This window comes from Plecotus auritus (genome assembly GCF_963455305.1).
Source record: "Plecotus auritus genome assembly, chromosome: 7".
Classification (NCBI taxonomy): domain Eukaryota; kingdom Metazoa; phylum Chordata; class Mammalia; order Chiroptera; family Vespertilionidae; genus Plecotus; species Plecotus auritus.
Genome location: NC_137774.1, coordinates 12,674,011 through 12,687,523, shown reverse-complemented (window position 1 = coordinate 12,687,523; position 13,513 = coordinate 12,674,011). Strand labels below are relative to the sequence as shown.

At 50.2% G+C, this 13,513-nt stretch overlaps 2 protein-coding genes across 2 annotated transcripts; one reads left to right on the top strand and one right to left on the bottom strand.

The window, feature by feature from the left end:
* Window positions 1-159: 159 nt before the first annotated feature.
* Window positions 160-5,412, bottom strand: EME1 (essential meiotic structure-specific endonuclease 1; the record flags this gene model as incomplete). The annotated part of the gene is made up of 8 exons (XM_080678043.1): window positions 4,641-5,412; window positions 4,427-4,557; window positions 2,667-2,756; window positions 2,452-2,573; window positions 2,119-2,245; window positions 1,765-1,880; window positions 588-777; window positions 160-336 (listed from the first exon to the last, which is right to left on the bottom strand). The coding sequence occupies exons 1-8, from the start codon at window positions 5,407-5,409 to the stop codon at window positions 160-162; spliced, it is 1,722 nt and encodes a 573-aa protein (XP_080534169.1). The 5' UTR covers window positions 5,410-5,412.
* A 1,403-nt stretch (window positions 5,413-6,815) lies between these two features.
* Window positions 6,816-13,299, top strand: MRPL27 (mitochondrial ribosomal protein L27). The gene is made up of 4 exons (XM_080681123.1): window positions 6,816-6,892; window positions 9,196-9,327; window positions 9,720-9,787; window positions 12,904-13,299. The coding sequence occupies exons 1-4, from the start codon at window positions 6,853-6,855 to the stop codon at window positions 13,108-13,110; spliced, it is 447 nt and encodes a 148-aa protein (XP_080537249.1). The 5' UTR covers window positions 6,816-6,852; the 3' UTR covers window positions 13,111-13,299.
* The last annotated feature ends 214 nt before the right edge of the window (window positions 13,300-13,513 follow it).

Below are 13,513 nucleotides of genomic sequence, written 5' to 3'. Positions count from 1 at the left end.
GCCCGTTGATAAGTAGGGAGACCTTCACAATGGCACCCAGGAAAGAGTCTGTTGTGGGCCTGACCTAGGCTTGTGCTCCAGGAGACACTTCCCTCTCTTCATTGGTCATGTCCCGAGGCAGAAATCTCCAGCTTTTCATCCTGTCCTTTGGGGCTAGCTTCAGTCTGCACTGTCTAAAGAGAGATCTGGCTGCAACGTGGTCATCTGAAGGTAGATACGCCTGGACAGATCAGGTCCAACACGGCGGGAGGTAGATGTCACGCCTTCCCCACGGCGCACCTGTATGTCTGCAAGCAGATTCTGGCGTTCTTGCTCTGAAAAACACCGCCTATAAGCCTGAAAGTGGAAAATGATCTCTTAATACCACACCATCCACAGTCATCCCTCATTGAGAAACAAGGGTGTGGTGAGCTTGGGTTGGGGGATGAGAATTGTCCCCCCACCCTGGGTCAATGTTAACTCAGGTCTCAGCAGACCTGCACTGTCAACCTACAAGGCAATCTTGGGCCCTCAGCAATGCTGTCTGAAAACCATCTGGGAGTCCCCTAGCCACAGGGCATAGGGTGGTGGACCCTGGAGCAGCATACCTGGACCAGGAGCTGTGGGGAGGGATAGGCGGCCACAACAGCACTAGCCATTTCCAGGCTGACTCGGTTCAGCTGCTGAATCTGCCTCCGCCAGACCTGAGCAAGGCCCCTGCCGGTACGGTCCACCTTCGCCCCTCCAGCCCAGTCACTCTCCAGGCAGAAGGAGAAATTAGTTTGATCTCGGAGTTTCCTGCAAACAGCAGGGATGAAGAGATTTGGTTACTTTCCTGTACCTGTCCCCTAACTGGGAACTTAAACTCCTCCCTCCAGTGACCTTGAAAGAGGTGGGCACAAGGTTATATCTTGCTCACTTTGATCCCAAGCAATGCTAGTTACTGATTCCCTTAAAAACAACATCTAGCCCTGGCCGGTGTGGCTCAGTGGATAGAGCGTCGGCCTGCGAACTGAAAGGTCCCGGGTTCGATTCCGGTCAAGGGCACATGCCTGCGTTGCGAGCTTGATCCTCAGTAGGGGGCGTGCAGGAGGCAGCCAATCAATGATTCTCATCATTGATGTTTCTATCCCTCTCCCTTCCTCCCTGAAATCAATAAAAATAAAACAAACAAACAAAAAAACAACAACATCTAGTCCTTTTCATTAAAAGGGAAGGTACCAGAAAAGTCCCAGAATCTTTAGTTGATGTTGAGATTGGGTTGCACTGACTGGGGAGGCAGTGCACACGGTCAAACACCAGGGACTGGGTGTCAGGCACTGCAGTCTAGTTCTGGTTCTTCTAACTTGCTAGGAGCTTGGCTAAGTCAGTCTAGTCTTTTCAGGCCTCAATTCCCTCAGGTAGAAAACGAGGGACTTGGATTAGATTGCCTCTGAGGTCTCATTTAAATTCTGACTAGGAACACTCCTTGAGCTAAGTAGGCTAAAACTTTCCTTTTTACAAGAGGCTATCACATTGTGACCCGACCTGCAATGAATCCTGGTAACTTTGCCTACTGGTGAACCTGGACCAGCCGGCAGCACCAAACACATAGGCTAAAGCAGAACACCTGAAAGGGACTGGGCCTGAGGGCTCTTCCCCAGAATCCCACTTGTGAGGTCAGCTCCTGCTTCGAGCTTGAGACAATGGACTGACTGAGTTTGGGGGGAAGGGACATCTTTGCGTACCAGAACGACTGTAAAGGACCAGAGCCAGCAGTGGGCTGGGATGTGCCTGGGTACTTACTTGAAGGGCGCCTCAGCCACAGCCTTCGTGAATGAGCACGCGAAGTCGGCCAGCTCTTTCCAGCTCTGCACAACTCGAGCCTGGGCGTGTGTGTGTAGCTGCAGATCCACCAATGCCTAAAACCCAAAGGCATTGGACTGGAAGGGCGGCGAGACTAGTCTGAAGTTTTTCTTCCCTCCATGTTCCCTGAGTCTTCTCCCTGTTCCCAACCCCTTGGCACCGGTTTGGCCCGTCCTCTCCTAATTAGGCCCAAGGCAGAGAGTACTGGCCAGCAGGCATGTCACTCTTTCTCAATAGCAAATCGGGTTAGTAAAATGGGTGCCCAGCCTGACTCAGGCAACAGGACGCTCTTACCTCCTCCATGTCTACCCTGGACACCGTGGGCCCTGTGTTGGCCTCTGGTGGTCTATGTTTCTTCTTCTCCTTGGCCTGTTCTCCATTTGCCACTCGCTGTTTCCTTCTCCTTGGAGGATTTGGAGCACTAAAGCAGGGGAGGAAATCAAAGAAGGGAAGCAAGCACCTTCAGGCTGAGCTGAGGCAGAAGAGGTACAAGAAGACTGGACCAGAGCATCCCTCGGGGCCCGGCAGGAATGCTACCTGGCAGAAGGATCTAGATTTGGGATGAATAACGTCACCCCTGTTGGCCTAGAGCTGCCCCTTTTGATGCTAAGTCCTGACAAACCAAACCTGAAGCATCTCTCCTGATCCACAATCACCAGTGACAGAGCTTTCCCCGCTGTTCTTGCCGTGATGTCTGTTACAAAGCTCCGAAGGGTTTCCTTCCCTCTCTCGGTGCTGCCTGGGCTTCCCTGCACGAAGGGGCAGGAACTGCATTAGTGTTTGCTCCCTAGAGCCAGCCCTCTGTCCCACGCCTCAGCGCCCATCCCTCCGGCTCTGCCCACCTGCTTGAAGTTGTGGATCATGGAGACAAACGCCTCTGCCGGAAGCAGCACCAGGACCATCGGCTCCTCCACCCAGGCCTCCTCTCCGTCCTGCCAAAGCACCCGGAACCCAGCAGAGGGAGGCAAGTCAGCAGGTGCTCAGCACCTGCGAGAGAAACCCAGGCCTTCTAGAGCAGCGGTCGCCAACCTTTCGGACCTCATGGACCACCAGTGGTCCGCGGACCACCGGTTGGAGATCGCTGTTCTACAAGAAGGAACTCGCCCCCATCAGCCTAGCCCATTTTGTTTTACTCGTTTTCTTCTGGAATGAAGTCATGGTGGCAAGAACCAATAACCATGATCCTGTCCCTCCCCAGTCCTCAACTGTTCAGCATCTCAAAGGCAGTAGATAAGAAAGGAGCCCGGGCGGTGTGGCTCAGTGGTTGTGCACCATCCCATGCACCAAGAGCTCACTGGATGGACTCCCTGTCAGGGCACATGCCCAGATTGTGGGCTTGAGCCCCAGGAGGAGGTGTGCAGGAGGCAGCCAACTGACGTTGATGTTTCTCTCTCATCCTTGTTTCTATCTCTCCCCCTCTCTAAAATCCATTTTTTTTTTTTAAAAAGAAAGGTATATTCACAAGTTGAAATGGGCTGAGAAAATGATGAGATCCAAACAAGAGAGCAAAAATATAATGTTTCATCTATAGACTCTTGAAAATGCGGGATCGAGTATTTTGGATTCGCAGATAAGAGGAGTGGAAGGTACAGGAGGTATAGTAACCTGGCCAAGGTGCCCAGGCCAAGAAGGAGGATGTACTATGTGCCTACTATGTGCTCGGTGCTTGGTTATCTCATTTAGTCCCCACAACAAGGGGGGGGGGGGACACTGAAAGTGACGTAGCAGTATCCTCATTTTATACATGAAGCACAAAGTGATGAAATAATTTGCCCAGGGTCACAGCAATAAAGCCACAAGGCTGCAATTCAAACACAATCCCACCTATTCTCACAGCCCAGTTAGAGGGAATTAGGAATCCTGTGTAGATTACCTTCCCTCTGCCCCACAGATCACTCTCCTCCCTTCCCCACTCTGCTCTCTGCCCAAGCAGGGTGATCTCTACAGACCACGTCACAAAGTCCACATGCCCTCTGGCTGGTGGCCCTGGAGATTAGAGGGAGGGAGGAGAGTAAACTCAGGGTATCTCTTTCCCTGGCTCCCTCCCAACAGGATCACCTAGCATTTGCTACACTCCTCTCTGGGAGGCCAAGCTTCTTGCAAGGTGGTCTTCTCTACATTTCTCTCCTGGATTCCAGTAAACACTTTCTCCCCTCATCCCTTCAGGCCTATGCATGATAACAGCTACGATAACCTGGTGGTACCCAACCAGGGTGACTTTCCTCAAAGAAACATTTGCAACATCTGGAGACATTTTCAATTGTCACAACAGGGGAAGGTGCTACTGGCATCCAGTGAGTAAATGGCAGGGATGCTGCTAAATGTTCTACGATGCACAGGACAGCCCAGCACAACAGAATGACCTGAAATGACAACAGTACCTGAGGTGGAGAAACCCTGAATCAATACTGTTATCACGCCGAAGTACTGCACTGTCCTTTGCAGTTTCCTTGTACCACCCCCGCCGCCACGCCTTGGGAAATAGTGCCTTTATTAAATCCTCCTCAAATGATCCGAAGTTGAGTGTACCATCTGTCTTTCCACTGGGGCCTTATATGGATAAGAGGGAGGAGGGAGAGGAAGGACATAGCAGAAACCCTACCGCAGCCGGCCCGGCCCTCCTCCTCCTCCAGGCGATGCTGCGTGGCACGGCCTGAGCCTCAATCACACAGCAGCACTCCATGGACTGCAGCGCTCCGAGGAGCTGGCCCCCGCCTTCCATCTGTAAAAGCACTGCAACAGACGGAAAGGGCTGTCAGCGGGTGGCCCAGGAAGCAGAAAACTCAGCACAGGGTGAAGACAGATGCTAGAAGGACCTGGATCCAGCGCCACAGCGACGTGCTTTAAGCACTCCTCTGGCCTCTGAGCTTTTGGTCTGTTAGCCAGTGCTGCCTTTTTTTCCCTTGGTGGTTGTGACAGGGTGTTTTCCTTCCGGCTTGCTCGTCCCTGTGAGCCTCTCCTCTGGACCTTCTGACCGTGCTTGGTTCTCTTCTGAGGGGGGCAGGCCTCGGCATTTGTTTTGGTTACTGACAAGCTGAAGCTCCGGAGTGGGCAGGTAGCTTGGTAGGCTGGAACCTGATGGCATGGACTGTCTACCGTAGAGTCCTTGTTATTCAATGTACACGCTTCTGAGGTGTCTTGGAGGGGAACATCACAGATCTTTGGAAAGGGCTGTTTTTCCCAGTCATGTGATGCTCCTTGGGTATTCTGATGATCCAAAATGCTTTTAACTGGGGAGTTAGAATCCTCAGGGCTCAGCTGCTTGTGGGTCAGAAACTTACATGTAAGTCTCTCAGCCAGGGGAATGAGTTCCTCCTCATCCTCACTTCCACTGCTCAGCACCCTGACTGGCCGTGTTGGTGTGATGGTTTCAGCTGTGTCTGGGACGGGTGGTGGATCTTTCAACCTTGGTGATGGAGGAGAGGAGGCCTCAGAATCTGAGGTGTGAACCACTACGATCTTCTCCTCCCTCTGAGGCTGCCTCCTCTTTGTTGAACATGGTTCCTTCTTCAGAAAGGTAAATACTGGCAACTCCTCCGCATCACTGGAAGAGTCCAGGGAGAGCGATGACTTCTTTAGAGCCATTAGTACGTGCTATCAAATTAATTCTCTGAAAGACAAAGAAAAATGAGACAGGCTGTGGCATTCAATTCAGTCCACTAGATGTGTTCTATGGCCAAGCTTTATGGAGATAAATATGATATAGAGAAACAGAGAAATAGGGTATGTCCCCATACATTCAACCTGGAACTCAGAGAGCTACACCTTTAGTCTAACAGGAACCTGCTTCAAATCCTTTCTGGGTCAAGGTGAGATATAAAAGAAGTGGAGGTTTCTAATACAAAATGTTAAGGGGGTAGTAACAAGATTCACACACCCCTCCCACATTGATCTTTACATTTGAAATGGAGATGACAAAAGTCATCCTTTAAAAAAAAAGATATTAACATCATGAAATTCATCCTTTTAAAGTGCATAGTTCGGTGGTTCTTTGTATATTCACAAAGGTTGTGAAACCATCATTACTATCAAATTCCAGAATGTTTTCATCACCCCAAAAGAAACCCCATAGCCATTGAGAAGTCACTGTATATTTCCTTCTTCCCAGCCCTTAGCAACCACAAATCTACTTTTTCCTGTTCTGGATATTTCGTATCAATGAAATCATACAATATGTGTCTTTTGTGACCGGTTTCTTTTGCTTAGCATCCAAGGTTTACTTTTGTTGTAACATGTTTCAGTACTTCATTGCTTTTTATGACTGAATAATATCCCAATGTGTAGATATGCACATTTTGTTTATCCTTTCATCACTTGGACATTTGGTTTGTTTCCATTTTGGGGCTATTATGAAAAATGCTGCCATTGCACATTCATGCACAAGTGTTTATGTGTTTTCAATTCTCTCGGTAGGTATGCAGTTGCTAGGTCTGTGCGAGAGTCATTCTTTGAACAAATTTTTGTTAACACTGGAGGGGTGAGCCGGGATAAACCTTGTAACCTTCCTGGGCCTCGCGTTCTTCTTAGTAAAACAGGGATAATGACAACACCTACTTTATAAGGTTGTGAGAAGTAAAAGAAACCATGCATCTTCTACAGCGCTTACGCCAGTATCTGGCACATAGTAAGAGCTCCGGAAAGTAAGCGCAAGGACTAGGGAGGGGCCTCATCCCGGTCCCCTCGCAGAGCCTCCATAGACTCCTGCAAAATGAGGGAGTGGGACAGGCGGGCTCCGCAGAGCCTGCTCCTCTGCTAGGCAGCTCCTTAGTTCACCCACACCCCGCGCAGAGGCCCAGGACGCCCAGGCCACCAAGTCCCGGTGAAGCCTCAGGAGGGAAGCCCAGCCCAGCCTAACCCAGGCCACCCCAGCCCACCCCGTCCGCACCCGCTTCCGCACCCCCACTGCGCGCACTAGCTCACCGGCAACTTTTCCCGCTTCTCTTTGAATTGCCACGCAGGACCCGGAAGCAAATCCCCCGATAGCGGAAGCAGAAACTTTGTGAGACCGGAAACGAGTGTACGGCAAACATGGCGTCGGCGGTGCTGGCGCTGACGACGCGGGCCGCTGGTAAAGGGACGCGTGGCCGTTCCGGGGGGAGGAGTGGAGGTGGAGCGGAGACCTTGCAGGGAGCCTTGGGGGCGGTGGTGCAGGCCGTTCCCTGCGGAGGACCCTGGGTGCGGGGCGTGGGGGGGGGGGGGAGTGTGCGGGGCCACGAGGTTTGAAGGGCGCCTGTCGCTGATCACGTGACAAGCTAGGGCGCCGAGCTGTGGGTGGTGGTTCGAGGAACACGTGTCCTTCCTCTGCCTGGAGTGTAAATACAGCTTCCCTAGCGATTGGTGACATGGGCTCGCCGCTTCCCTTCTCTGGTTTTGTTTGGACACTTTCATCTATATAAACGGGTTACTAACATTGGCACACTGAGCTCAAAAAGTTAGGCTGTTGGCTCAACAGATGGAGGTCTTTGTGCCAAACACTGGGGATCTCGGCAGAAAAGAAGACATGTCAGTATCCCCTGGACGATTCTTTCTAGTGAATAAGCCAATAAATGAGCACAAATGAAATGTAAATAGTAACAAGTGCTGTGAAAGAAAGCAGGTGTGTGTGTGTAGGTTGAGTGGTCAGGAGAGCCCTCGGAGGAGGTAACATCTAAGTTAAGACCTGAAGGGTGACAGGAAGCTTAGCTCTGTAAGAGTGAAGGGCAAAAGAGTGACCTGGCTCAGTTTTAAACTTTGAGAAGCAAACTCTTGTTCTTATGTGAATCTAGGAGTGGAGGTCAGGAGCCCAGGCTTCCTGAGAGAGGAGAGATGATTTAGGCGAGATGTTAGTGTCAGTGAACTTGGAGGCACATGGATGGATGTGAGATCTGTTTTGGAGGTAGAGCCCATCCACCTTGCTGGTGAACTGGAGACTGAGGTGGGCAGAGGGAAGGAATTTGCAATGACTCCTTGATTTCTGCCTGAGCAACTGCGTAGGTGGTAGCATCACTTACTTTGCAAAGAAGGCTGAGGAGTAGAGCGAAGGGCATAGATTTGTGAGTGAGATAATGTAGGTAAAGCAGAAGCCCAGTTCCTGAGCCTAATACGTGAGTAAGTGAACAGATGAATCGGTATTTAAATGGAGGTAGACTGTGGTGCTGGACATGTGTTTAATGTGTTGTCCGTCTAAGTCCTTGTCTCTGGTGTTTTGCCCCAGCGAGTCTCAGTTCTCATTAAAACGTCAGAAACGTAGGCTTTAGGAACTCTGAACCCACAAGGTCTCTTATACCTGGCATGTCCCTGGTTAACCATGGCTGTGTCTGGAGACCTGCATGCAAGGACTGCCAGCCCTGGGCTTGTCATATAGCAAGTGGCTTACATCTCGGTTAGTATCAATTTTAGTTCACTCTCCTTTTTTTAAAAAATATATTTTATTGATTTTTTTACAGAGAGGAAGAGAGAGGGATAGAGAGTTAGAAACATCGATGAGAGAGAAAGACATCGATCAGCTGCCTCCTGCACGCCCCCTACTGGGGATGTGCCCCGCAACCCAGGTACATGCCCTTGACCGGAATCGAACCTGGGACCCTTCAGTCCACAGGCTGACGCTCTATCCACTGAGCCAAACCGGTCAGGGCCACTTTCCTTTTTAAAACAAATGCCACTGAGCACCTTAGAATGGGTATAGAGAGGTCAGGTAAAAGGGCAGAGTGTCCGCCCTCTTGGTTGGACCTGCGCTTGGTGGGCTTGCTGAAGAAAGGGTCCAGCCTTCTGGGATGCCTGGGATCCTGTGGGAGCCATCCTTAGAGAAGCTGCTCTGTTGTCTACAAGTATGTGGTGTGCAGGGGCTGGGTGGCTGGCTAGGGAAGTGGTGGGTGTCTCTCTGGGTGTCCTGGTGCTGGGCTCTGGTCTGGCCCCTCCACAGTGCTAGGAGCCTTGCGGGCGTGACGGTGAGTGAGGCTGAAGTAGGCAGCTCTGTGTTGTCCTCTTGCTGACTTCTATTTCTGCAATGTTTGTTTCTCCTCAGCAGGGCTGAATGTGTCAAGACGCAGGGCACATGGTGTTTTGGGTGTTTTTTTCTCCCATTAATATTTTACTGCCCCATCCCTCATCCCCTGGCCACACACACACACACACCCCTCCCCCCCCACCCCCCCACCCCCCCCCCCCGTGCAGTGCTTACACTCTGGACAATACAAGGAATGACTTGTCTCCTACCATGGGAGAAGGCCAAAGGCTTGAGACACTCCCTGAAAACAAATAAGTCAGGTGGCATTTCTGCTCACCTATCTCCTCACCTCCCCTGCCACTGCCTCCTACCACCCCTCAAACTAGCAAATGGCCACTGGGGCAGAGAAACAGTCTGTCTGAACAGCATTTCTGTTCTCTCTGCAGCTACAGCTCTGCTGAGGCCTCCTCAGGTTGCAGCTCTTGCCGTCAGATATGCATCCAAGAAGACAGGTGGCAGCTCCAAAAACCTCGGTGGAAAGTCACGAGGCAAAAGCTATGGCATCAAGAAATTAGAGGGTGAGGGTGTGCCTTGGCTTTCATTTCCCCCCTGCACTCTGTCTTGTGCCCCAGCCTTCCTTGGAAGAGCAGGAAAACCTGGCCTAGTGCTCTCCGCTTAGCTCACCAGAGCACTGGGCTCCAGATTAAAGAGTCAGATAAAGCCTGAGGTGGGGTGGGGGCCCTGAGGAAGAGCAGATAGTGTTAACCTTGGGCATGCGACCCGGGGGAGGAGGCTGCTGGGTGGGAGACAGGGAGCTGCTCACGCTGGACCACCTGGGAACTGGTTTTATTCAGGGCAGCCTCAGAGGTTGGTATGCAGCCTTTGGGTCAGGACAGTGTGGGCCATCATGTTTTCTCAGCAGTTTGCTGTGCTGCCCCATAGTCAGTGCACTTGTGGACTTCTCTTCTAGGTCACTATGTTCATGCCGGCAACATCCTTGGGACTCAGCGCCACTTTCGCTGGCACCCAGGCGCCCATGTGAGTTGTTTTGTGCCCCCTCCCCATTTCTTGTTTGGGGCCACCTCTCCATGCTCCTAAGCACAGTAATCCTATATAATAAAGAGGTAATATACAAATTGACCATCACTCCAACACACAAGATGGCCGCCCCCATGTGTACACAAGATGGCCGCCACAAGATGGCCAGTAGGGGAGGGAAGTTGTGGGCAATCAGGCCTGCAGGGGAGGGCAGTTAGGGGTGGCCAGGCCAGCAGAGAAGGGCAGTTGTGGGCAATCAGGCCTGCAGGGGAAAGCAGTTGGGGGCAACCAGGCCAGCTGGGGAGGGCAGTTAGGGGTGACCAGGCCGGCAGAGGAGGGCAGTTTAGGGCAATCGGGCCAGCAGGGGAGCAGTTAGGTGTCAATAAGGTTGGCAGGGGAGTGGTTAGGGGGTGATCAGGCTGGCAGGCAGAAGCGGTTAGGGGAAATCAGGCAGGCAAGCAGTTGGGAGCCAGCAGTCCTAGATTGTGAGAGGGCAGTCGGACATCCCTCGAGGGGTCCCAGATTGGAGAGGATGCAGGCTGGGCTGAGGAACACGTACCCTCCCCCGTGCATGAATTTCGTGCACCGGGCCTCTAGTAATAAAACAGCTGTGTTTATTGGGCACTGACCAAATGCCAAGCATTGTGCTGATTCCTGGGCCTACATTTACTCCTTACCCCATACCTATAAGGCAGGGGTCCTCAAACTTTTTAAACAGGGGGCCAGTTCACTGTCCCTCAGACCGTTGGAGGGCCGGACTATAGTTTAAAAAAAACTATGAACAAATTCCTATGCGCACTGCGGGCCCAGGACGCGTCGGCTGCTAAGCAGGACAGGCAGCGGCACCTGGCGGGCCGGATAAATGTCCTCGGTGGGCCGCATATGGCCCGCAGGGCGTAGTTTGAGGACCCCTGCTATAAGGTATATAAGTGTCATCTCCATTTTACACGTAAGGTGCCAGATTCTTAGAGAGTGGAGGGGCCTAAGTGTCAGCTGGGATTTGAACCTGGTCTGCCTGACTCCCAAATCACTGTGTTTTGCCTTGGGATAGCACTGGGTTTCCCTTCTAAACCCCAGTTCTTTGAGAAAAAGATGCCTAGTGGTTTAAGATATTTTTGAATCTTGGGAAACTAATTTTAATGTATTCATTTTTCTTTATTTCTAAGAATTCCTTTTTTTGCATAAAGCTGTTAGTAGATAGATGAAAGATAGCTTGAATTTAGTACAATAGAATTGAATGTGAATATCAGAAATCAGGTCCATATCAGGCAGGGATTTTAGTTCAGCAAGTTGACAAGTTGAGATTACTTTCTGAGGTAGGAAATTTCTTGGGTAATACAGGTATTTTTCTATTTATTTATGCTATTTGTTTATTTATTTATTTTCCTTCCTCCCCCCCCCCCCCACATTATTTTAAAAGTAGGTTAGCCCTGGCCAGTGTGGCTCAGTTGGTTGGAGTGTCATCCCATACAGCAAAAGGCGGTGGGTTTGATCTCAGGGGGCACATGTGAAAGGCAACTGATGGATGTTTCTCTCTCACATTAATGTTTCTCTCTCAAATCAATTAAAAAAAATAGTTTCCACCCTAACCCGTTTGGCTCAGTGGATAGAGCGTCGGACTGCGGACTGAAAGGTCCCGGGTTCGATTCCGGTCAAGGGCATGTACCTTGGTTGCGGGCACATCCCCAGTGGGAGGTGTGCAGGAGGCAGCTGATCGATGTTTCTCTCTCATCGATGTTTCTAGCTCTCTATCCCTCTCCCTTCCTCTCTGTGAAATATCAGTGGAATATATTTAAAAAAAAAAAGACTTATAAAAAAAAAAAATAGTTTCCTTTGTAATCAGTGCTCCCACACCCCACCCCTTTTTGAGCAATTTAGTAGGAACAGAAGGACTGATAGTAACCAATGTTAATCCATATGTGAATTGATTGTATTTGTGTAGCTTTATATTTTAGAACTTAAGACTGTGTTGCTATGTTAACTCTTGGGACTTGCTAAAATAATGACAATAATAAGAGCCAACATATTTTGAGCTAGGGTGTTCTAAGTATTCTAAGCTCTTTATGATTGTTAATGCATTTAATCCTCAGGATAACCTTATAAAGTAGTTAATATTATCCCCATTTTGCAGATAAAAAAATGAGACTCTGAAGTAAAGTAACTTGCCCAGATGAAACATAACAAGTAGTAGTGCTGGGATCTGAACCAAGCATCCTGACTCCAGAGTCCTTTCTTTTAATCAGAGAAATAAGTAATGCTGGACTGCCTGGATGAAAATTGTCACACATCCAATCTCAAGTTCTAAGAAAAAAGCTAAAATATATAATATTAAAAAACTAAGTACAACACAGTTTATTTAATCACTGTTTGACTTACCTGAAAAACAGAAATAATACCTACTAAACAAGGTGAGAACTAAATGGGTTGATGGCTATAAAAGGGCTTAATTATTATCTCTCTATATAAAAGCCTAAGCGACCATTACGACTGGAACGACCAGAATGACCAGACGACCGGCTGGTAGCTATGATGTGCACTGACCCAGACCTTGCTGCTGGGGCCCTGACAGCCCCGAATCTGGTTCACCTGCACCCCGGACCCAGACAGGAGGGAGGAGGGAGCCTGATTCCTCGCGGAATTGGCCGTTGGTTAGCTTGCTGCTGGGGCCACCCTCCCTTGGTCTCTGCCCCCGATCAACTCCTATCACTGACCAGGCCGAGGGACCCCACCTGTGCACGAATTCATGCACTGGGCCTCTAGTATATTATAAAAGGGCTTGGAACAGTGCTTACACATGGTAAGCACTATATTAAGTATTACCTAATATAATTATGTTTAATTAGCATATACATTGTCCATATAGCTTTGGTCTGTTGTTTCGTGAAAGCCTACACTTGACAAGTCACTGTATAAATGAAAATGTATGTCAGACTAGTGTTTAGTGTGACAACGTTTTGAAGTCTAAGTGAAACAAGTTCCCAGGGGCAGAGAGTAGGGGCATTTCCTGGGCCTTTTTAGATCTGGCCAGTGTGGCTTCTAGCCACATGAGTAGCTCCTGGGGTCCCTTTCCCACCTACCTGGCTTTCCCTGTAGCTGAGCAGGTCTGTGTGTTGCAGGTGGGGCTGGGGAAGAGGAAGTGTCTGTATGCCCTGGAGGAGGGGATCGTCCGCTACACGAAGGATGTCTACGTGCCCCACCCCAACAACTCGGAGGCTGTGGATCTGGTCACCAGGCTGCCCAAGGGCGCTGTGCTCTATAAGACTTTTGTCCACGTGGTTCCTGCCAAGCCTGAGGGCACCTTCAAACTGGTGGCTATGCTTTGAGCTCCTGGTCAAGGCTGTTGGACTGAGACTGGAGCCCAAGTGACAGGAGCAGGTGGTACCAGAAATCAAGGGTTGGGGTGACAACAAGGCTTCCTGAGGAAGAAGTCTGTGAAGTGACTTTGGAGACCTGACCTGGGGGCAAGAATAAAGTTAGTTGGAGTCGAGTCTGTGTATTTGGGGACAACCTGGATGGAGCTGCTTATTGATTTGTTGGTCTTTCTGCATGTTGTGCAGTGCACACCAAGGGGGAACCTCTGGCAGGAAAGAGGAGCTTGAGCAAATGACAAGAGGGGACTTTCTTTGATGAGGGGATTGTTTTAGTCCATCCGCCAGAGGGGAAGGAAGAGGAGAGCTTGTGCTTGAGGGTGTCACTGCTTCCCCTCCTGGATCCCACAGAAGTTGG

Coding starts and splice junctions, on each gene's coding strand:
- MRPL27 (XM_080681123.1), top strand. CDS start 6,853: ATGGCGTCGGCGGTGCTGGCGCTGACGACGCGGGCCGCTG. Junction 6,893..9,195: donor GCTGACGACGCGGGCCGCTG/GTAAAGGGACGC, acceptor TTCTCTCTGCAG/CTACAGCTCTGCTGAGGCCT. Junction 9,788..12,903: donor GCTGGCACCCAGGCGCCCAT/GTGAGTTGTTTT, acceptor TGTGTGTTGCAG/GTGGGGCTGGGGAAGAGGAA.